Here is a 25812-nt window from a genome sequence, read left to right as displayed (position 1 = left end):
TTGCAATTAATTACGCCCTAATGATGATAATATGAAGGAATAAGGATTCAGCACACCACTTGTTACCTTTTATACACAACAGACTTGAAGCCATCAATTAAGATTTTTAAAAAGGGTGTAGAAGGCCATCTTCTTTCTTCCTCTTTGTTAATGATGGCTCATATCTCAAATTTTTCTGCCCTCACCACGTGGTAATAACGGCAGTATCTGATACTAATGCTGATGACGTAAATGTTTAAGGGATAGGTGGATAGCCTAAATGTGTGTACCCTTTTGGATGGGATGTGTTTCACAGTGAGGAGTGTCAAGTGTGAACACAAAGCATCATTTCCTAAAGCGGCATGAAAATAGGTTCCAAAAACATCATCTCCAGAGCTTTACTGTCACCTACGGAAACACATTCAGAAAGTGTGAACACAGTTTCACGGTGGAGCAAGGCTAGTTATAGTTTGATAATCGAAAACACATACAGTATAGAAAACACATGTTCACAGTTGGTGTGCTAGAACAGGGGCAAACCTATAAACTTGTAAAATCCATTTAATTTTAAAGATTGAAACACGAGCTTTTTGGTCTATGAGAGTGGGAAATATAATTATGGCAGCACATAAAGGGTTAAAAATAGGACATTAGTCTGACACCACCTCACAGACAGCTCACAGTTTACAGGATCTCACCTTAGCTCAGGGTCATCGCTGTGAATGGTGACCGTCTGTGGCACATTAAATGGATTCTTAAGGACAAACTCCATGTACTCTGCAGAGCCCAGGCTAGCATAAAGCAGGTGCTGGGTGGTGATGGCCTGGCTCAGCATGTTGGCGATGCTCTCTGCTTTGCTCTTGGCTTCACTGGGATTGGCCAGCTGGGCTTTTTTAGACTGAGCCTGTTACCAAAGAAAAATAGCAAAAGGCTAAAAAACAATTCAGCACTCGGCTGCAAACTACCATAATTATTACCAACGCAGTTGACAGAGAGGGACTTCATTTTTGATCTACCTTGCGTGCTGAAGTTTGCATACACATCATTTTTGTTAAAAAGAAATATCCTAACCAACACAAGGTGTACTCACTCACTTTACCTAAACTTTTGCACAGTTTAAAGTCTCCCAACTCTTTACACTGACTTTTGCATTTTCCCAGATCACAGCAGTCATTTTGAGTCCAATGTTACCATAACTGATGACATTTAAAAAATGATCCCAAGGTTGCAGTAAAACAGAGTTTTTAAACATGACATTTCTGATAAGAAAGAAAAGAACGCTCGACTGAATAGCCTATGATTACATGTCATAGATGTGTACAAGCTTTAAAGAATGCTTTCAGAGCAGGCAAACATTCCTTTGGAGCCAATGACCTTTTCAAAATCAGTTTATATTTTCTTAAGCGAAATGAGATAGATCCAGACTTTTATCAGTGCTATAACACTGAGAACTGATCATTGTAATTGATGTTTATTCTCAAACATTAAACTGGTAAAAAAAAAAAAAAATTCCAAAGCTGATGGAAAAGATGTTTTTTTCATCCCTGACAAATATGCCATTATAAATTTAATGTAAAAACTTTTATAAAGCTCATAATGCCCGTTAGTAAATTGGTCCAAAAAAATAAATTAAAGACCTGAACTTCAGCTTGCCAAAACACAATATTGAAATTTTCCACGGGTTTAGTCCTCTAAAATGATCCCCAGCATCAACCTGGTCAAATGACGGTTGAGCCCAGAAAGAAAGTTAAATCCAAATTGAATTTGAAGAAAGAACTCAAAAAATATGGTTCCAGTGACGCGAACAAGATTGAGTTATATTCCAAATTGTAATAGCTGTTACAAAGCTGTGAAACAAGCAGATCACAAGGTCTTACCACAAGAAGAAAAAGCCTGCACCCATGGGTGAAAAAAATGCAAGTTGTCACAAACAGTTAGTTAAAGTCAAGTTCTTCTAACAAAGACATCATGATGTTAAATGTCTTCATTATGGACCTAGGATGTTAAAGCTGCATTAAAGATGACTTAACAGTTCCAACCATCCCTTAAGACTATGCTCATGACAAGTGTCATATCAGTCTTATGTATGTGTTACAACCTATCCTGACAGCGTGCCCTTTAACCTCCTGTGCTTTTGTGACTGTGAGGAGAACTCTGAGACATGTTTCGGAGCAAGAAAGCAGGCTGTTGTTGTGCCTCTGTTGTCTTTCTCAGATATCAGTGAAGAAGACTCAGAGGGACAGATTATTGCAGCTCAGCTTTAGATAGGAGCTATTTTTGGCTCACTGTGGACTTAAAGTGCAATGTTTGACCTCACCGCAACCTTTGCCGTTTTAGCATCTTCGCTGGCCTCCCGCTCGCGCACTGCAGCCATGCACTTCAGCTTTCGGTCACTGTCATCAGGTTTGTTTAGGCTGTTCTCCTTGGGCACGACACCGTCAGCTCTGATCCCGCGTCGGAACAATGGCACCCGATCCTCATTTATCGGCAGTCTGTCTGCTTGTGCAGTGTTCCTCGCTGTGAAGTAGAAACAAGCTGCAATCATGAATATATTTACTGAACAGAGTGGAGTCTAATCTCTTAGCCATTTTGACCATATGTTCTAAAACCCCTCCAAATGTCCACAAGAGAGAAGCGCTGACAAATTAAAGTATTGTTGGAACACAAGAAAGAACAGCTTGTTTACAGAAAACAGTCCAGTCAAACAACTGGCACCGCTACAACTGGGCCAAAGCCCTGCTGCTGGGAAAACAAACTCACTCTCTCCTCCTAAATTATCTTTCACCTCCACGGTCATGTGTACTCTTCAAGGACTAAAACACCTAATTAAAATATCAAATTCATCTACCAGTCACCAAATAATCCATCCTCATTTGGACTGGATCATGCAAATTACCCGACTGTTTACACGAGAATTTGCCTAATCCTGCACTTTGAATAACACTCAGACATTAACAAACTTTAAGTGAGAGCTGCTTAAACCATATTTTTGTTATCTAGAACAGCTTTACTCTTCCAACATTCGGTTTGGAGCCAAGTGATGGAGCTCGCATCGCAGCAATGGGAAGATAAACCCAGACTGACTGAAATTGGCCACAAATCTTAAACAGAAATGGGCTGTTTTCAGTGCGGAGAAAAAAAGCAAGTAGTACATCAGGAAGTGAGGGTGAGAAATGGGGAGACCGAGGGGGGAAAAAGAGAGAATGACAGAAAGAAGACATGAGGTTTATGTAAAGTAGTTTATTTAAGCTCTTCAAGAATATTACCTATGGTAATTGGAATGCATCAGACATTAGACTTGGATTAATTCCTTAAGCATTCATCAGATGGTTTTCAGGATCCTCTGAAAACTATTCTTCTGCTTTATTTTGTACTCCTTGTAATGCTTCGGGTTTTGCATTGCATTTGTTGTTAGATATACATCACCTCACTGGTCATAGTGCCTCTGAAATTACTTGTATTTGCTGTGTCACTTTGATAAATAACAGCCTGATGGGATATCTGACTCCCTTTCTGTTTTCTACTCCCACTATCACTGTTCTTCTCTGAACCAGTGTCGTTATCAAAGAGGCACTGGCCTGACAGTCACCTAACCTGATAGTGTCCAGCTATACTGGTTCCTTCACAGCCACGGGCAGGCAGAAGTGGGACAGGGATGGTGAGATACACACACACACACACACACACACACACACACACACACACACACACACACACACACACACACACACACACACACACACACACACACACACACACAGCACAGTGCAGCTGCTCTGTTCACAGGTGCTTACTGTTAACTGGCTGACTGGACTCCAGTGAAAGCAATTATTGCGCTGAAAGTGTTTAAATGGCACAAGAAGGTGGAGAAGAGGAAAGAGTTCAATTTAGGAGAGACAAGAGGAGTCGGAGAGGTTGCGGTAGTTAGAGAGGTGCGATAAAGGTAAGACTGTGAGCAAGCAGTGAACAGACTGTGTTTGCACAGTAACGAGCTGTGAATACATGATTGCAACAGTTTGTGGAATACATGTTAGGCGAACCTGTTCATGAATTAATTATGAAACATATTTTATATACACAAAATGTTTGCTGCTACCTCCAAATGCATTAGAGTGTCTTTGTGTATCAGTATGTGGTGTGCACGAAGCAAATGTTTTAAGAAGTGTGATGAAATTCTTTATACTATTCTAAGCAACTGGCTGATTTGCAGCTTGCTTTTAATCTGTTTTTTATCCGTGTGTGTGTGCGCGCGTGTGTGTGTGTGCCAGTCATTCACATTTGAGGACAAATTTAGGAATCACATACCAGTTGACTCGTGATGGTTTGTGTAATTGAGGAAAAAATTGGTTTCCCCAGTGTGTTTCTGCCTTTACTTGGAGTGTGCATACACACACACACACACACACACACACACACACACACACACATAAAACACAAACAGGACTGTGGCTAGCCACCAGAGACGCTTCTGTAAGCTCAATTAGTTTGAAAATTGAGTGGTTCTGTGGTGCAGCCAAGAGAGAATGTGAAATAGATCTGGTTGAGCTGATCAAGGCACAAACATGGTCACTGCCAAAATAAAAGACACTAATTACTCTGTGGCATAAAATACTCAGTAACCTACATGTGCTTAGACATGCACAGAACTCTAAACAGAGAAAAACAGGAAGAAAAAAACAAACAAAAGCAAAATGCGGTGTGTTGTGGAATAAAATGCTTGCCATTGAGCTGGAGGATGTTCCTGCTGGACAGACTTCCTCCACTGAAACCGCTGGTGACTTCACAAGGCGTGATGATATGCAAGAGAGACTGCATCACGTCTGCTGGCCTCTTTCTGCCAGAGTCTGCAGGGCACCCTTTAGGACAAACAGCAGCTTTTAGTTCTATATACTGACATACGAAACACCTTTGAAAGAACTTTGATTCAGTAACTCTAACTAGCAACCCAGTTATTAACTAAAAAAGGAGGGCTGTACAGTCATTGTGAGACCAGCTCCATCTGTGCTGACCTTCACCTTCACTATTATCTCTTACATTTTTAACACTTGCTTTATCTACTGTCATGGCATTCAAATGGCATTGTGTACATACACTGTTTTTCAATTTATTATGCAACAGTGAAACAACTATACATAACAACTGTTTCAATGAAAGTTTTACGTTTAAAAAAAACATATTTCAACTGATATCTCAGTTCTTATGTAACATAGGAACCCAGAAATACCTTTTTGAACACCTGAAACATAGAGTATATAGTGCAATGTCTTGCAAGAGGCATGAAAGTATAACATCAATATTTTGCAAAAGCTGACAAGAAATTATCAACCTTTAAAAATCTCCAGATGAATTTGGCAACACTGGTGAGATTAAGGCTTATTGAATAAAGCTCAAATAAATCAGAATTATAGGAATTAAAGGAGTACAGAACAAGTCACTATTTAGCAGCAAACGGTTGTATGAGACTGCTGTAGTGTCTCTGGATTGCTGAGAACCTCTCAAGGCAGGATCCTCCACAGTCTGGCAGCTGTGCAGAAAGCTGCAGTTATGTCATCCTTAGCCAAAGCTCATAAAGGGAGATTTTTGCTCAAAAGTCATCTGGCTCTGAAATACAGAAAGATTGCATGATACTTTCCAAGAGATGGAGCTCTGAATATTTTGAGATACGCTACTCTGTCCAGTCAAATGATGTAGATGTTTTTGGAGTGGCCGAGTCGATCCCAGATCCCAGTCACAGACAATGATGTTAAAATGCCCAAGTTTATAAAGAAAAAACTGTTTGTGTTAACTCTTAATTACCTCTTCAAAACTACTGTAAGGGTGGTGTTTAATTAAGGTATTAAAGCTAAAGTTGTGCCTTATTGGTGGTATGGTCTGTTTGAATGACAGGTGGATGCTGACACAGGCCATTAGCTGCCTGCTAGCTGTCACCTCCACTAATTTGACACATTGAACTGAACCCCCTGATAACATATGTGGTGTTACTTAGCACTAATCAGCAGGTATCTGTGTCTGTGCAACACACCCATACTGTCCATCTTTTACAAACTCTCTATGATTCAACCTGGTGATTTACTACTGTGTATAAAACGAAATGTCATTAGTGCTGCAGCATCAGGGTATACTCATTAACTCCCTCTATGAAGTATTTTGTCAGACAGCGTGTTACATTTCATGTCTGTCACTTTTCATTTAGCATTTATTTGAGCTAGTTGTGGCATTCTTTTTTTTTTTTTAATAATTGCATCATTATTTCTATATTGTGCTTCATTTTTTAGTATTACATAAAATGTCACAGCAGCAGTAGGAAACGTTTCCACCATTATGTTTATTGCTGCAAGCAAGCATAGTTCATCTCTGTCCTGCTGAAAAGCAAGCTTTGGCTGGTTGGGGTATGCATACAACAGGCTGTGTATAGAAGAGATTAGCATTGTGTTTACACTCACATTCTTCTCCTTTGCGCAACAAATTCAACGTAAAATGCATCTCCACTCTTTAAAAGTTGTTGTGTTTGTCCCATATCGCCAAGAGCTGGGATATAGTAAATAAAATAACGGTCCTCCTTGTGAATAACCTTCGTTCATGGCACAAAAAACTGTGCCAATAAAGAAACTTACTCGAGATATCTCACAATACTACAAAACCTACAATAGCAGTGACTTGCAGATAAGGCTACTGCAATTTTTCTCCAACATTTAAGATGTACTGCACACTTTATTTATGAAGTCAATATTTTATCAGTCAAGTTTTTTTTAATGCTACAATAACAATTTTGGAGATTTTTTTTTCTTTGTTTTCAGTTAATCACATGTTATGTGCTTAGAGCTGTATCAGGAGCACAACAAAGGCATGCAAGCACAGTCATCTCTTATTGTTTCTCTGGAGGCTAAAAAGAAAGGTCTGAGGACATATCCTCTATGTTTACGATAAAACAACGACAAACAGATTTAAGTTCTCTTTAAAGTCACGTGCAAAACAACGCATTTTTCACTGTCGGTGCTGCCAAAGTGAAAACATTCCAGTGACAGTTGAGGGAAGATCAATACATGCAGACAAGCCTACAGTGGTAATTAGTGGCCTGAAATTGCCAGAAAGGTCTGGACACAAAAAGCTGGCAACACGATGCTGATGGATGGGTTTGTTGGCCTCTGTCTGGTTTGGCTGAGTGCTGGGTGTCAGTGATGAAGTAAGACACGTGAACACAGAGCAGTTAAATATCACCTGGAACTATCTGCCAGTATTTCTGGAATGGGGACTGGCCACAGATTTACACAACCTTATTCTAAAGAATTCTTAGATAAAGAAAAAAAAGATCTCTCACTGTATTAGTCTTGTCATCACATCCGCTCTATGTTCAGGATAGTTTGAATAGCTCAGTTGACAGTTTGGAAAAAACAGTCCCGGGAGTATTCAACCTGCTGTAATTGTGTCCTCTTTTTGTTCCCAGGATGGCAAAAACATAACTTTTCCCTCTTTTTAACAGGCAAGTGGATAAATAAGTGCTTCATGGTGCACTTGTAGCAGGACACTGAATGATGGTCAATATTACAGTTTCTCCAAATATTAATTCATCTAGTGCAGAGCCCCTGCAGTATAGCAGCCACGGGAAAGGCTTGTTTACACCTTTGAATGGTGCTTCACATACAAAATGCCCGCTAAGGGAAGTGACGGGTAATTGCACAGAGTCCCAACCAAAACCTACGACCCACCTTCCTAAGAGCATTTTTAAATACCACAGGTCAAATAGTCTTTTACAGGTACAGGCCTCCACTTGGAAACAGTTAGCTACAATTTACAACACTTGACTGAAGAAGCAAGTCAAATTAAAAGTTTGCAACTGCTTAAATTACAGTGCACTTTGACACGTGCGCTCCCATCACTCCCCTCAGTTTCCAGGCTTTGAGCTGCTTAATTGTATCATAAGAAGTATAGTGTAGTATTTTCTGAGAGGCTGCGGGATACATAATCCAGGATGCTTTCATATGAAATATGGTGAGTGCAGCAATTAAGTGGCTTTACTGCCCAGAACTGACACCTCTGTTAGCTTATAAGAGTTTTACAAGGGTGTGCCAGAAGTACCCTCCAACTCTTTTAGAGGCCAACTTCTTCATCAGCAATCTGATAATAGGCGGCAGCTAAATGAGTAATGGGGAGCTGGTATTGCCATGCAAACAGACACAGACAGCGTAGCTCTGCAGATTAATGGGTGAGGTGTCTGCCGTCCCAATGCGTTCTTCTCATCATCCATCACCTTTCCCTGGCCACACGACTTAGCCAAATGTATTTGTTTTCAGCAGTGTTTCCCAAATATTACAGTAAAGACGTCATCATCATCACCATCACATCATCATCTACGATCAGTTACGCAGCTGTGTAGAGCTCCTTCCCAAAACCTTCATTATGGACCCTTTGTTTATGTCAAGAATGGCTTTGCTGATCGACAGAATTACACAATAAACCATCAAGAAAGTGATAAGATGAACACCGAGTGCTACATGTCTATAATAAAACAAATGGACTGATGATGAACCCAATTATGATCCTCTGATTTAATCATTCAGTTATTTTAATTAATTGGCTATCGCTACAACCATCATTAAGCCCAACAGATAATACCTACTTAAGTGCGTCTTCTGGTTGACGTGGGTGTCGTATTATCTTTTTTTCCTACCTGCTGAATCACAGTGGCAGATTGTTAAGACAGAGCTCGCGGTCCTCAGTACTTAATTACAACGTGATACTCCAGGTTTGTGCTGCAGACAGAAAGTCAGCACAGCGTCTGCTGCTTCACGTTGTCTGTATGGAGGAGAGTAATTGTGAACAAAGTGCCAGGGGGCTGAACTCTATCAAATTTATTGACTGCCTCTCGCTGTTGCATGACAATAACCCTTCTCTGGAGTAACCCACCTGCCCGCCCTCATTGCTCTGCTGGCAGTTCTAGAGGTTAAGGCCACAACAAACCACTGATTTACTGGGCCCCAGAACAAATGGGAGCAAGCACCAAGGGGGTTTCAAAGTAGCCTGCAATATTCGATTTCTTCTGCCTCCCCGTTCCAGGCCACTGACCTTTCAGAATAAGCAGATATTCTCTAACCTCAAGGCTAAAAGCAAGGCATATGAAGTCAGCCGACTACAAGAGCCTTTAATGAGCAGATATACTGTTTGTGCGCCCCCGAGGGAAGTCACCTATAGCTAAACTAATTGTTAGGTAAATTTCCCGGATATTTTGTTTCACTTGTGCCAGCTTCGGGCAGAAATCTCTCGACTTGTTCCTGCTGTAGCAAACGGTCTCTCCAGGGCTTATCAGGCGGGTGCAGATGAGGAGCACTGTGGTCTGGAGAAGGTTCTAATCTGTCTTCTCTACTGTGCTGAAGCAGATACATGCTGTCGGTTTGTGTATGATGTGTTGGGAGAGATGTGTGTATATGAGGACTACTTAAAGGGACGCCAACAGAACGTACGAGTTGGAGAGAAAGGATCTAGCCACGACACAGTCAGCAAAACTAGTTTTCATCAAAAGGCTTTCCTTTCTGTCACATATGGGCTGTTTTAGTGTTGGCAAATATTACTGTCATTTCAGAGTGGATTAAAAAAGCACCTCCTATTTCGACTTTTTCTTTGGCAATGTAAGCAGTTTTACCTTTTTATGAGTCAAATAAGGTAGAATTGGAGAAGCTGTTAAATAAACACACACATTTGGGATCGGGCACCGAAACAAATCTGTGTGAAATCTGAACTAATGACAACTTTTAAATAGCAAAACAACAGATCAGCTTTAAGTAAAAACCTCTAAATCACCTTTTAAGTGAAAGGGGTCACCGGGTGATGAAGCTGGTGCTGGTTGTTTGACTCTCACTCTGTACTCTCATTAACCCTGGTTCCAGCAGTGCAGGCAACAGTTTCCAGGTATTGAGGTCTCACAGGCCCTTTGCAGGCTGCTTGCCTAATACCAAACAACATCGAAAACACCAACTGGAGTCTGAGCATAGGAAGAGCCCCTGCAACAGAATTTGGTGAAGACCAACACTAATGTAGGGAGAGATTAAAGGAGAGACAATCAGGGGGTCAGATACTCTGTTTGTCTGAATAAAACTGTCGAGAATAAATAGTTAAACTATTAATTTCATGGTAATCGTCTTATTTTGACGGTGAAAGAGATAATCTAACCTGATGTAACCCTGTGCTGGCACTAAGTAAACCTCTAATGCTTTTAACTAAAATCAGTTAAAAATAATAATAATAATAATAATAATAATGATAATAATAATAATACTGTCCTATCATCAAATCTTGCATTTACTTGAACAGTAAATGCAGCATCCTGGCACTTACTATGAATAAAACAACTGTAAAAAACAATGTACACGATATATATGATACATATACAATGACACATGCATATGAATATCATGTGTTATTTTTATATATATCATATTGTTTCAATAGCACCAGGGTTTACTAAAATTGCAGAGATAATATTGTTATCCTTAGGTCCTACTGCAGTGACAAAATCATCTGGGGAAATCTGCAGCGCATGTAAGGAAAGGATTTTCGGGGCAGCCGTGAATGTTCACAGTCCCACAGAAGGAGCCACTGTTTGAGTTCAGTATACACCCCTGTTGTGGTTTCTTAAGGCGTCCTCAGGCTTTAAAGCTTAAAATCTATGAAAAACAATGTCTTGTTCACTTCTTACATTGTTTATTTATTACTTCATTCAGCCTTTATCTGTACCCATCTGACTTCAATCTATTCGCTTTTCCTTCCCTTCTTGTTTTAGAGAGACAATAAATACATTACAAAGCCATCAGTCAGTGCACAGTATCCATCTATGGAAAAGCTGCTTTACATGCTGCTCTATGCTTTACATCATAATGACACAATGGACTAGAAAGCTTATTCAATTTTTGTCTCTTCTCTGTCTTTAGGTTGAAGTTGGTCACTGATCGTAATGCTTTGATTAGCACCTCCCTTTAATGCATCTTTCCCTCTGTTTCCATCTCAGCCCCCCTCCCCTCCCCACCCCACAGAGTTTATTGTGGGTTTACCAGAAAAAATCAATAAAGCATCAGAGTTTTCCTCCTGACACACCAGTCAATCCATTTCATGGGACGTGCAGGCGGTCGTCATGGTTTAAAGACTCCTCATCTGCTCCTATAGTGCTCTATGTGGGAGCACTGTCATTCTTCCTAATATACTGCAGCAAAAAGCAAACCCTTGATCTCACAACTCGCTATTATTCAACTAAGCCACATACTTTTGTCCTTTACGACGCTATTAATAAAAGCTACTTTATAGAATGATTGAATAGGCCTGACAGCATATATCATTACCATTTAATTAATTACTTGTCAATCCCACCTTGTGATAATTAAAAAAGGATATCATTTGGTGTTTCACTCTTTTTCATTTGGAAATGACAGTATGCCACTCATTTTTTTCAATAAAGCCTAATTCTGATGAATTCCCAAAGGAGAGAAGTAAAGACATGATTAATAGCATGCATGACTGAGACACATAAAATTACAAAAGGGGCCGAGCAGTAGGTAGTCAGGTCTGTGTTGCTTGTGAATTATAAAAGGCTTGGGGGATGATAATATAATGACACATATATATCATATATTATTTATAATATAAATCCACAGTGACATCAGGGTTCACTGAGAATGCAGAAATAATTTAACACAACACTAATTTTATCAGTATTACCAGAGTCGTATGATTCCCACCCTTGTGTTCATTTGACAAAGTGTCTAAAGTCTATCTTTAGACAATTTGCAGCCTGCTGCAAAAACATACATTTTATTCCAATTACTTTAGTTCAACATATGAGAAAGACAGACATAAAATAGTATTTTTGCACCAACAAGGTGATTCCTTAAGAGGTATTAGTTGGAAAGTTGCGTATGTCTCAGCATTTTCAGTTGATCCATTTACTGTTGGCTGAAACCTCATTTAAAACAGTGACAGTGGAAGGGTGGCTGTCAAGAAGCCATTCTTAAGCAAGGGCAAAAGACAGAAAAGGCTGAGGCATGCCAAATTATGCCAGAGCTGGACTCCAAATCAGTGGTAACAGATCTTACGAAGTGATGAATTTAAATTGGAAAATTCTGGTTCATATTCTGTGCAATATGTACAAAGGTGGTCATGAGAGAAGTGCAACAGTGAGAGTCTTGTTTTCAAAATTATGAACACATAAACAGGGTCATGTGGAAAGCATTTGATTGGCTACAGCTTCATGTTTTAGCATGCCAATAATCCCAAAACACATTCCTAGTGCAGTAAAAGCATACCTGGATAGAAAAACACACATTGGAAAGCTATCAGCCATGGATTGGTCTCCCCAGAGCCCGGACCGTATTGGATAGGTTAAGGCCTTTTCTGTCCTTTTCTGTAAATTTAGTTGGATTAAGACGACCACTTCCTGTATATGTATCAAAATAAATTCCAAGCAGCAACAGGGGCCGCATTATGCCAAGCAATAGGTGTCTGGCTTTTAATTTGAAACATTTGTGAAGGAAATGCTGAGTGTCACTGATTATACCTTAAGAGCAGTACCATTTTATAAATGGAAACTTCACTATGAAGTAAATCAACTGGAATTATTGAATGAACACAACTGAATGAGCATTTCTGCAAGAGAAGCGTCACAGTGCAGAGTATTAGACGACTATTGGTGTGAACTAGACACTTCCTCTTATTGTTTTTGATAAATGCAGTTTTCATCAGGACCAAATAAAAGATGATAAAACAGAGGCTACAAAATATGGCATAGAAAGTGACCAACGTTTAAGAATTTACCAGATCAGACTACCTCAGGCTGCTGAACATCATTCTATAATAACGCTTCACTGAAAAATTTCTGCTGCTGCTGCCACGCACGCCTCCATCATTGACATTTTCAAGCAACTTTCCTTCACCTCTCAAGCTGAAATCCAGGCGCTGTATCTGCACAGTATCACCACAAGTACACAGCCTGTCTCTCAGCTTGGCCGGTGGTCCTTTGTTGAGCCTGTGCAGTGGGGATTTAAAGCCAGGGGAGAAGGAAAATGCTCAATCCATATAGGAGCCTTGTAATCCTTCCACTGAACTTAAAAATCAGAGAAATTGTGGTTCCAGGGTTCTCATATTATATCAGTGATATACTCTACCTGTCCTCCTCTCATTTTTGCCATCCTGGCTCATCACACAACCTGCCCACGCTCCGTTACACCTGTCTGTCTATATGTCTGTGAGTACAAGAGTGCCTACCTTTCAGGCATGTATGAATGGCTTGATATGCATCTGTGCTTGTGTGTGTGTGTGCATGCGCATGCATGCGCGTGTGTGTCCTTTCCATCAAATGCTGGCTTCACATCCTTCACCACCCACCAAATAAGAGTGCTGATTCATTATGGCTTGATGACAGATGCTGAGAGGGAAAGAGAGACGCGGTGGATATTGGAGAGGTGAGAGCGGTAAAACAAACAGCCAAATAGAAGGTGGAAGCGAGCGTGTGATAGAAGGGTAAGAGGTAAATGGATGAATAAGAGAAAACAGGAAGACAGTGATAAAGAGTGAAGAGAGGAGGGAGAATGTGAGAAAGGCAGCGACAGATGGAAGCTGAAACAAAGAAAAGTGCTTGCAAGTACTCCCTCCCCAAATTGATTCTGACTGTCGGCCAGGGCGCCTGATGGATATCTGAGCCTTGATTGGAATTTACATGCCAGACACAACCCTCCTCCTCGCATCCCCAGCACACCTAATAACCCGCTGCGCTCTCAACCTGCTTTGAGTGATAAGCCCAATGAGAAAGTGCTGGCATATTTAGCCCTAACAATGGCACACCGAAGAGTTTTGGAGGCCTGGAGAAGGATGCATTGTTTATGAGAGGGAGTATCGTTTCAACAGTTGATTAATGGCAGGGAAGCTATCGTCAGCTGCCATCGCGCTGCAGGGGCACGCCGGGCCCAAATTGGATGAGCGCAAAGGAAGAAGCAAGGTGTTCAATTGCTAGACGAAGCGGAACTATCACATCAAGATATTTTTGCTTTGGCACAGCGTTCGCTTTGCAAGCCTGCACACCTCTGTTTGCCGGTGTTGGAAATGGGAACTCTGAACAGCAACAGCAGTCCTGGTGATCCACTGCCATTTCTCAACTCTACACATCAACAAGAGTAAATAGACAACATTACTTCATAAGGCTCCAATGGAATATGACCTGAATATAAAACACTCATAAATATTTCAGATGTAGAGGGATTACCGAAAGTGGATTTTCCCATAAAAGCTCAAACAAGTGTAACTCTGTGTTTTCCAGGTTTTGCTTACATTTACGTTCACATTATCAGAGCGCAACCGCCGAACCATTTGCACTTTATCACACACACTCACTCCTCCGTGTCCCAGTGGAAGCCGAAGAGTGTCTGCTACCGGCAATAAAACTTGCGACCAACTAAGTGGCAGGTCCAATGAATTCTTTCCAGTGCTTTAAGCGTAGAGCTTCTTCCGTGTGTCCCCAGTAGAACATGAAGATAAACGACAGTATCCAAAATCTCTTGCATACAGTATATCCATTAAAAGTCATGACAGCGGGGAATTATGGTCATCGCAGCCATGGAATACAGATCAGTGATTATGCACAAGAGCCTAAGGTTTTTGCAGAGTCATGAGATGGCTCTTCAATTAAAGGCACTGAAAGAAGACCTTGAATAGTGATCGTGCTGTCACACCTAAGGATATTATTTTGTTCATCTCTCTCAGTTGGCCTTGTTACAGTTGAAAAACGTTGCCACAGCTACAGCTGAGCAACAATTTATTTAAAATACTCAAGAGAATTGTTGCTTTTTTCACGACGTTGGTATTGTTATGCCAAAGCAGGAAAGTTACAATTGAGCAATAGAGTTGCAACTGAGTCTTTCTGTACTTGCCAATGTTGCCTGTGCGTATGTGGAGCCGGCCTCTGACAATGGTGTGAACCGTCATGGGGCTGGAGGCAGAGTGTCGACCCAGGTCTGGGTTTGTCAGTAAGGTATCCTCTCCTACGTAGTCAGTGGTCAGTACCTCCACCTCGTGAAGCGCCTGTACTGCCGATTTACACTGACGCAACATGTACTAGGGATTTAAAAAAAAAAAAAAACTCAACATGAGAAACATTGGTAACACCTTACAATTACTACACTATTAAATATTAGTAAGGTACTCATTCATCATTTAGAAAACATTACTCCTAACTGCTCTAAATGGTTATTTCTGGATTAATAAATTGATAAAACATGTTTAATGACAATATTTTCAAACTTTATAAATAATGGATTCCCATTATTTATAAAGTATTGCATTAAGTGCAAACCAATTATTTATGATCTCTTAATGAGTCATGGTGACTTTTAGAAAGTGTAACATAAGTATTAACAAAGACTTTAGAGGCTTATTTGTACATATAACAATTATGATACTCATTTATCATAATTGTTGTGGGAATAATCAGTGACAATACCAATGCAGAAGCCTTTGTTTCCTGTTCTCAGTTGACAGGGGGGCATACGGTGTGGTCTGAACTTGCTGTCTTTCTTGTATTTCTCATTAACTCCAGAAGTTTTTGGAAAATATCAGGTGAGCTGAAGTCCAGTGTTGTGGTTCTAAACCATAATAGTCACATTATGATCACAGGTTTGACCTCACAGGCTTTTACCTTGAGTTCGATTGCAGTAGAACCTATCAGGAGCAAGGAGTCACTGTCCCAGATGTCAATATGCATGGCGTGGAGGGCCAGGTAGCGAAGAAACCAGCGCTTCTCCCCTGGCTTCAGGAAACTATCATCTACTCTGAACTGCAGCTGCAGACCTGGAGAGCCTGAAGAAGGAGAGAGAGGACTTCAAATAAAAGAAAGCATTAATGTTAACCTAATATGGATGTGAACGTCTGAATTACAGAAAAGACAAAATGACAACAAATATCACTGCCCAAATATAACTGGACACCAGTTTATTTTTAACACAGTCAAGAAACAACAGCCTGACATTACTGAATGTATCCCATGGAGTAAACAAACTACTGCAACAATCAAACATGTTCAGGTGATGTACTGGATTAAATACACTACTGTGCAAAAGTCTTCAGTCAACTGATTTGTTTGTTAAGTCACTAAAGAGTGGCTAACAATCATTTGTGCATAAATAATGCACCTAACTCAAGGGATGAACCAATATTGTGTCTAAGACTGATCACTCATCATCTACTGCTCTTCTGGAGTGATGAATCCCAATCTGAAACTTCTGGTTAAAATCGTTTTCAGTATGTACACAGTAGGTCAAGAGAAAGCTACAACAATGAGTGTCTACAGCCATCTGTAAAACATGGTGGAGGCTCTGTCATAGCTTGGGGCTGCATTGTAGCCAGTGGTATTTGGAGATCTTATCAAAATTAATGGATTTATGAACACAGAAAAAATACCACCAGATTTTGATCTTCCATGCAATACCATCAGGAAAGCATCTGAATGGCAACAGCTTCATTTTTAAGCATAACAATTATCCGAACACACTGCCAGTGCACTAAAAGCATACCTGTATAGAAAATCACAGAGTGTAACACTATCAGCCATGGATTGGGCTCCACAGAGCCCAGATGTCAACATTTCTGAAGCAGTGTGGGATCATCTTGACAGAGAACAGAACAAAAGGCAGCCAAGATCCAAAGAAGAGCTTTGAATGTCTTTCAAGAAGCCTGGAGAACTATTCCTGAAGATACTTGAAGACATTGCAAAAAAGCTGTCTAAGACGGTTCAGACTGTGCTAAAGAATAAAGGTGGTCATATCAAATTATGATTTTCAAGTTTGTATTATACTCTTTTTTTGCTCTTATTTACTGTATTTTCATGTCTGTTGGCACACGTTTCAATACATGGCTGCACCTATTACCCATTTTCCTTTGGAAAGATGAAGAAAGAATGGTAGCTTAAGTCTTGCTATTCTGTGTCTCTTCTTATAGTGCTGTAATTACGGTTGTGTAACTGCCATCAGTAAAGGTATGAAGCATAGCACTAACCTGTGTTATTACTTTGCCACATTTTACTGTGAGATACAGAGAAAACAGAGACTGACTGATTAAAACATTGTCAAATAGCTCAGCTAATGATCACAAATCCCAGTTGATTCAGGACTGGTTAAATTTAACTTCTGAAGAAACAATCAACCACTCAGAGCTGTATTGAGGCAGGAGACATCATCCCACCCTAGATGAGATTGTGGCAGCTATATAATAATAATAATAAGCATGATTTTCAATTTTTCAGAAAACCTTTTGTAGGTAACTGCTCTAGCTTACTGTTTCTGCACCTACTGTATCAAAAGAAAATCATGTCAGTAGGAATGATTCACCCCTCACTGACTGAAATAGTTTGCAGCAACATCAACAGTAGGGAAGCGCTTCTGCTCCCTTAAGGCCAAAACAGAGAGAATGAGGAGGAGCTTCTTCCCCCAGGCTATTCGGGCCCTGAACCAGGTGTAGGACTGGACTCTCCCCAACACGTCACTATAAGACTGGACTCTCACACACGTCACCACACGCACCACCACACATTTCCTATAATCCTATAATTCCTATAATTTATAATCTTTATAATCTCTTCTGCTATTTGCACATTCTTTACTGTAAATTCCTAAGTTAAATTGTAAATTTTGTAGTAACCTGTAAATAGTAAATATTGTAAAACTTTTTTTTCTGTCATTTAATGGTCGGGCATTGTACAGCAACAAGCATTTCACCCCCATGTCATACTGTGTATAGTTGTGTGTGTGTGACAAATAAAATTTGAATTTGAATTTGAAATCTGACTTTTGTCAAGTCAGTCTGAGGAAAAAGTCACCAATCTGATTATGTTAGCCGTTCCTTCTAGCCAGATGGCTTTAAATATAGAGAAGAGTCATAATATCTGGAATCAGCTGCCAACCTTGTGGGAATTTCTAAACTGGTGCACTAGCCATCTACTGGGAGTCATTAGGTCTGATGACTGCACAGAATCAGAGTGAAATGCCCAGGGAGTATAAAGCTATTTCACAAAATCAGAAGCTCTCCAGGGTTCCCATAATTCAAGACGATAATGGTGCCTAACTGCCAAAAAAACCTCAAGAGTAATTTTATGAACAGTGGGATAAAGTCATGGCTTAATCAGCACATTCACAATCGTCACTTTCCAACCTTTAAAAGGACTAATCACTCAAACAAAAGGTTTTCCACTTTAGACAAAATACTGAACACACAGTAAGATAACAGACGCTGTTTTGAGAACTACAGCAAGCCCTTAAACATCACTAAATGTTGCATATTAAACAGCAGTTTAGACTACATGCAGGGACGCACGCATAAGAAATTATTTTTGATTAAATCGGTTTATGGTAAAAGCCAAGAACCAGTCTGAGAACGTAAACTGAATACTTTGTGTGATACACCCTGCTGAAAAGTGAATCTTCCTCTACGTCCAAATCATCCCTACACCGGTGTGTTAAAATGTGTGAGTATGGGGTCTGCGTGCCAACCTTATTCCCAGAATTCTCTTCCGTGGAATCCATGGAAGTCTGTATCAAAGCCCCACGCTGTCTTTATTCCCATAAGTTGAATGTGCAGAGAATCAGTCGACTGGATAGAAGTGGAGTAATGAGGACCTTTGGTGACAGCCCCGCTGTGTCTAAGAGACCAGCATGCCCCTCTGAATCTTTCCACACATGAAATGAAGGGAAAACTTTTTTTCTTTGCACATTTTCTTTCTTTTTTCCTTATTTCTCTCTCTCTCTCTCACACACACACACACACACACACACACACACACACACACACACACACACACACACACACACACACACACACACTTCTTTAGTGTCAGTATTCCCATGAAGCATGCATGCAGAAATAGCCTTTTCTGAGGCTAACAGACAGGGTTCTTAAAGGTCCAAAAAGACTGGTTTATTTAAGACAAATACCTGTAATTACATGTTGGCCTCCAAGATAGCTGGATCTAAGCTCAAAGAGGCAATTAAATCCAGTTCTTTTTGAATCAGCTACTTGGGTGATTTAGATTTTTACAATCTGATGACCTCCAAAATAAAAAAAACAGTGACCCACTTTATCTTTTAATATTTTTTTCCTTTCACAAGCTTTCATTCACATCAAGGGATCTAATTTACAAGAAATTCTCCTGGGTGTTGGAAACAAAGATATCATCTTATTAACATATGAAACTTTGTCCCTACGTAACAAAACAAAAAAACTAGCCTAAAACCCAATGTTAATTCAGCACCACTTCCTGCCATAAAGGACATCTACAGGAAGCGGTGTCTGAAAAGGGCTGGGAAAATCATCAAAGACCCCAGTCACCCATCACATGGACTCTTCACCCTCCTGCCCTCTGGGAGGCGCTACAGGAGCCTCCAGACTAAGACCACCAGGTACCGGAACAGCTTCTTCCCCACAGCTGTCAGACTCCTGAACTCTGCCTCACATTAGACACATGGACTGGAGATACAACCACCTACACACACACACAATGGACAACTGTACCCTCATAAACACAATAATAACATGGACTGAACCACCACTCACAACCACTAGCACTTTATATAGCCTCTGTAGAAATTATTCACATATCTCACTTATCTTAACTGCACTACTGTATAATTCTGTGTAAATAATCATTCTGTACAATACGATAATTTTTAATTCTACAACTGTTTATAACTTGCATAGTTCACATTTCTGTATAGCTGTATATCTCATATTTCTGTATAGTTGTTTTATTTCATATTCTGTATAGTTTTTCATATTTATATCCTGTTCATAGCCTGTACATAGCTTGTACTCACTACAGCCTGTATATACTTATAGTTATAGCATATTCATAACATACCGTGTACATTATAACATACCATAATAGACCCATTTCTGTAATATACTTACATATCTATATTATTGCTAATATATATTTGTAATATATCTATATCATGGCTAAAGCACTTCTGGATGGATGCAACCAAGGCATTTCGTTGCCTTGTACCTGTAACATGTGCAATGACAATAAAGTTGAATTGGGGCAGCCAATAAAAGAAACTGGGCTTAATGGGAGCTAACAGTCAGTGAATGAACTGAGGCTGCACCAAGGAACAGTGTAATGTAAGTGAGGATTATACAGAAGAAAGTGTCCTGATGCATGCTCAATCTTTCAGGTAAGGAAATTCTGTTCATCTGGATGTCAGTGGGTTCAGTACATTTGCATAATTACTGAAACTAGCACCACTGTCAAACAATGGGCTATGAGGTCAGCTTCTTGATGATTAATATGCAAGTTGTCATGACCATTGGTCAACAAAGTGGGGAACCCATGACACACCTATGTTTCTGCCTGTAGTACTGACCCTTGTATGTGAAACAGTTCCAAGAGCAAACACAGTTGGTCAGTGCTGAGAGTTTCAGTTCAGTTTCAGTTTCAGTTTTACTTCTATAGCACATACGGAGGCCATCCTGATGTGCGTTCTCAGAAATGTAACAAGAAATCATTCTCCCGCCTGGGTCGGTCTGCTTTTATGCACAGCACTGTGCTGTAGTCAAGCAATGCCACTTCCTCACATACACAGTGACAATGGAAGATCTGTGCTGAGAGTCAAGGAAGGTGTGAATGTGCGTCTTTTATATTTGCAGGTCAGTCAATGTGTGGGATATTTTGTATAGGTACGGCAGGCATTTCTGAAAGTTGTAACACAGAGGTTTGGCCTGACTTGGATCTGAGCAACTCTGAGTGAGCAAATGCAAATGTGCCAGGCCTCAAGGATAATGGGTGGTTTGCACAACAAAAGCTGGAGGAGAAACGAGCTGACGACCTGTGAAAATCTCAGCAGGGGTGCTTAACACCTCGGGACTTGCACCAGAAAATAAAAACCCAGTAATTCTAGGGGGTGTTGGGTTTAGGGAAGTTAAGCAAATTTGCGCAGGTTTAGTAAATCTAGTGTTAAAAGACCCAGGTACATCAAAGTGCTTCACAGATGAGCCGCATTTGCGGGTTTACAACAATAAAGTAGCAAAGAAAATACACCCCCTGTAAATAGGTTGAGGAAGATTACAGTGAATGTCTTACAGACTTCTGCTCAGATCTCTAAAAAGAGATTTCAAAATTAAAAAGAAAAACGAGTACCAAGTAGGACACGGGTGTCAAATTCACTTTCGCTAACGTAAGGGTCACACCAAGGGTCAGACATATAGCTTATTAACAGGATTTCATTTGATTGGGAAATTATGCATCTTGTAGCCTATTTGTGTATAGTTTGGTTTGTATAAAGCAGGAGTGTATAACATAAGGCGCAGGTGCCAGAACTGGCCCAGTGAAGACTCTGATCTGGCCCATGGAAAGGAAAATGTGGAGGAATTAAATTTGGTACTTTTAACTATATTTTTTATTACATTTTACAGCCTACTCCTTCCTACTCGACCCTCTCCAAAAAAACACACCACAGTATTTAAATTATAGAATTCTGTTATTTCACACATTTACTTCTTAAAATTAAGCCCAAAGAGTCATGCTGACAGATTTCCTTCATTTAATTTAGCAACATTTCTCAAACATACTGTTAAAATTGTGTTATTTTGTCTTATATAAAGATCGTGTCATTGATTAAATGTGTAGTTAAAATGTGTTACATTGACAGAAAGTTGAGTGTTACTGGTCCAGCCCACATAAGATGAAAGTGGTCCCACAATGTAAAATGAGTTTGATGTGCCTGGCATAGAGGATTAAGCCAGAAAACAAAAGTTTCTTAACCATGACAGCATTTTATCAAGAAAAAATATTGCATTCTGATTACAATTCAAACAAATTATAACAAATTGACTTAGAAGCCTGTATTTACAGTTGATGTAAAAGCTTAGAACAATGGCGAATATTTTATTTTAACAAGTCTCATATAGGCTGTTTTGCAGGCCTGAACATCAGAGCTCAGTAACTGTCTCATTAAAAACATAAGGCAAGGAAAACAGCTTTTACCGTACAGCCGAGCTTCTGCCATGAAGCTGGCTGCTGATACAAAACCGATACCGTTGCATCTCCATCACTTTGAGTTTGGCCTTGAAGGAACACACAGTTGCACAGCTTTTTTTTTTTTGTTCAGGGACTTTCCAAAGCCTTGTCCATGACTCCATACCTTTACTGGTATGTGGATTCAGACAACAAATTAAGTTCTTTGAAAACAGAAATTGCCTCTTTACACTCGGTGAAGGCATAGTTTATTCAGTCTCCTACCACAGCTGAAATGGTCTGCCTTAAGAACTAACTTTCCTGTTTGTTGCATCCAGTTTTAGCACGTGTGTGAGGTGCACACTGCTTTGCAGATGACTTCTACAACCGAGTAGGTCAAATTGAAATTTATTTAAGAACCTAAAGCGATATGCAGGCTGGATTAACATTTGTGAAGGGCCAACTTTTTCCTGTGGGCCATGACTTGGACACACTGTAGATTATAGAAAAATCTCCAATTCACGTAACTTACATGACAGTTACAACTTTAGATTTTTACTAAGAGGGCATCACAGGCTTGTCTGTATACAAAAGAAACAGGCGAAGAGAGAGGGAAGAGAAAGACCACGGCACTCGTGATATAGTCTTTTCAGAACTCTTTCTCCTTTAACCTACACCACCTCCTCCTTCACCAATCCCTCCTCCCTCCATCTCCCCAACCACCCGCCAACTCTTTCCACTTGGACCATTAATTCTCTCAGCATGCTCTAGGGTTGTGTGCTGTGGACGTGTGGCAATGAGAGCACAGAAGGAGAGCGAGAGGAGACAGAATGTGCTGTGTGTTTGTGCTCACAAGTGGGGAGGAACTGACAGATCTGGCCCAAGGGTTGCACGGGGTCGCGTGTATGTGCGGCTCGACCTGCAGACAAGGGGCAGCACCCAACATACCTCCCCCTAACCTGGACGGGCGGGCACTTGGTATGTTTACAGCAGGTTGGGCAGCCTGAACACCCAGGGAGGGATCAACAATTCACAAAAACACTGTGAGGGCTGCAGGCAAAGAAAACAAAGAGAAAGCACAGAGTGTACTGATAGATGTGGAAAGGACTGATGAGAACCGTAGATCAACAATTACCAATATGTCTGCCTTTTTGTTAGAAAGAAAGAAAGAAAGAAAGAAAGAAAGAAAGAAAGAAAGAAAGAAAGAAAGAAAGAAAGAAAGAACGAATGAAAGAAAAGATCACACCGGCCACTAAGGGCTTCTTATTGCAATGTCTGGATTATTATGTACTTGATTAATAATCCACACCATTTTTAGATCAATACATTTGTATGGAAAGCAGCCCACACGCTGAGATAACAGTCATTTTCAGCAAATGTCTAACTATATATTAATGCAAATGTGACACAGTGGACAAGGAACTCTGACTCTTGTCTGTTGGGAGTCAGTGTGGGTGTAAAGTGATGATGTTTCACAGCCCCAAGTCGGCAGAGAACAGAAACATGCAACAGAATAATGGACTTTTCTAAAGGTTTCTCTCTAGAACGAACTAAACCCCTCCATCACTTTTGATATGCACATTCAAACCGTGTAACGCTGTATCTGATGAGAAAACGATGTGTTGTTTAGAAGGGCTTCAACACATAAACACAATACATAAACATGTATTTATGTATTGTGTTTATTCTATTGGTGCTGTGTTGGTGTTTTTTTTTGGTTTAATCTTAATGAGCAATACATGTGCAAAAGAGAAGGAAAAAAAGGAGAAAAAACCTCAGACACGTCAATCAAACGCACTCCCGAGAAGAGTTCTAATCAGGAAGCAAATAAAAACAGCAGTGTGGGTGGACTCTGGCTGTGTGGGGATCTGGGATTATCCCTGGTAGATATTTGCTAAGAAAAAAATAAAAAATAACACACTTCACATATTGATTTGTTGCTGCTACTATCTGTTCAGATTCTCCACCGCTGTGTCCCACTGCTGACTTTAATATTGTCTCTTTTTGAAGCCTCAAATTACTAATTAACACAAAGACAGATGATTGCAATTTCATTTGCTCTTTGTACTTTAATTTGTAACAGCTACACGTTAACCATTTCAATTACTTGCAAATTGAAAAAAAAGGGAAAAAAAAACAATAAATAAGAGAAATCAGCCGTTGAGGCAGAACACTGTAGTTTCTGCTTCAGTTATCTTCCATAAGGTAAACATCAAGACACCCAACTGTGCCTCATTTCCCTCTCAGTCTTTGAGTGTTCAGTTGCACCACAATCACTTGGTCTGTATATCATAAAATGCCTGGAAGACACATAGATTTCTCTGTGCACTGACTCTCTACACAAAGAAATCTGGGTGTGTGGTTTTGAATTTTGCTCCCAGGCTTCGTATTCATCATTTCCCATGTAGAAAGCTGATCACATGGCAGAAAGATAAGCCCAATACCAAAATGGATTCTAAAACACAATCACATGAGGTATGTATCATATTGTTACAGCCACACTGGTTTAAGTGGTTTACAGCAGCAGTCCCCAACCCCCGGGCCTCGGACTGGTACCGGTCCGTGAGTCGTTTGGTACCGGGCCGCGAGAGTTGAGGCTCAGGTGTGAAATGTATGGTTTTCAGGGTTTTTAGCGGTTTTCAGCGTTATTTTGTTATCGTTTTTATCTTTAACTCGGTCTTCCTGGGTCTTTTCACGTGTGAATGAATAAATCTTCTTTTTTTCGGTACTGGTACTAGTTTTATTTTGTTGTACTTTTCCGCAACACCTTAAAGGCCGGTCCGTGAAAATATTGTCGGGCATAAACCGGTCCGTGGCGCAAAAAAGGTTGGGGACCGCTGGTTTACAGCATGTGAAGATTTACACTCAACCTGATCAGGTGTCCTCTTCAAGCTAATTTTACAGCAGGATTGGAAGAAACTTTGCGAGACCTAATGATTTCATTAAGCGACTGCTTAAGCAGGGTTTAGGAATTCATTCGGCTCTTGGGAAACTTCCACCCAGTAGGACACAGAATCACAAAGCTGAATAACCATAGCAGCTTTGAAGCTCAAAGTCAGTTTCCATATTCTCTCTAAAACTCCCATCTCTGACTCTTACCGTTTCTTGCACACACACACGCACATAGGAAGCTCAAACCAGAGAGCAGATACCAAATCACTGATCTCGTACAATACTTGGATCGTTCACATCTTTATAAATCACTTAAAGAGTGCTTTCAAGATTTTACATTTGGACTAATTTGTGCAGTATAGCTAGAAATTAAAAACATTATTGAAAAACAGTGATTAAACTGTCTTCTTTAATCTGTAGTAGTAAAATATATATAGCACTCCCTCTGTCACTGAACTGCAATAGCAATAGTAATTTCTATCCAATGATGCAATGCAGTAAACTAAGCAAATGCAACTTTAAATGTAAATAATAACGTTTTACAACTTGTAACAGGTCAAAGAAAAGTCCATACCATAAAACACATGACGCAGACACTCCCCCAGAGAAACTATCCATCCGTTCTCTGCCAGGCTCTCTCTTTGCCATAGTGAAAGAGAAACTGACAACCAGCTTTTCATCTATGTTGTACTACACTGAACTGTGGCCAGGCGGTCTCCACCATCCCCTGACCTTCCATCACACACATTAAGGCCAAAAGGTGGGAAGGTGGTGCCTCATACAGTAGCTGCTTCCTCACTAAATGTTTTTATTATACCAGGAGAGACGGTTCTAGCACAAGTTGAGGTGTATTTAGCTATCAGGATAAAAGCAAGAAAACATTCTGTGTGTGTCTGTATGTATGCAATGACTTTTTCTGATCACAATCGAATCCTGCCAACATGTTGATATTCAGGTATGGACACGTTAAA

At 40.2% G+C, this 25812-nt stretch overlaps 1 protein-coding gene across 4 annotated transcripts in view; it reads right to left on the bottom strand.

Moving 5' to 3' along the window:
• Positions 1-25812, bottom strand: part of nphp4 (nephronophthisis 4) — a 249304-nt gene that overhangs the window by 30045 nt on the left and 193447 nt on the right. For all 4 annotated transcript variants that reach the window (XM_076878848.1, XM_076878847.1, XM_076878846.1 and 1 more), the window contains exons 17-21: positions 15647-15807; positions 14883-15066; positions 4701-4835; positions 2297-2496; positions 678-883 (exon numbers count right to left, since the gene is read on the bottom strand). In XM_076878848.1, coding sequence (XP_076734963.1) covers positions 678-883; positions 2297-2496; positions 4701-4835; positions 14883-15066; positions 15647-15807 — 886 coding nt within the window. The remainder of the gene's footprint in view (positions 1-677; positions 884-2296; positions 2497-4700; positions 4836-14882; positions 15067-15646; positions 15808-25812) is intronic.

The sequence above is a fragment of the Maylandia zebra genome, linkage group LG20 (assembly GCF_041146795.1).
Source record: "Maylandia zebra isolate NMK-2024a linkage group LG20, Mzebra_GT3a, whole genome shotgun sequence".
Taxonomy (NCBI): Eukaryota; Metazoa; Chordata; class Actinopteri; order Cichliformes; family Cichlidae; genus Maylandia; species Maylandia zebra.
The sequence above is the reverse complement of the archived record's forward strand: the minus strand, read 5'-3'. Positions and strand labels throughout refer to the sequence as shown.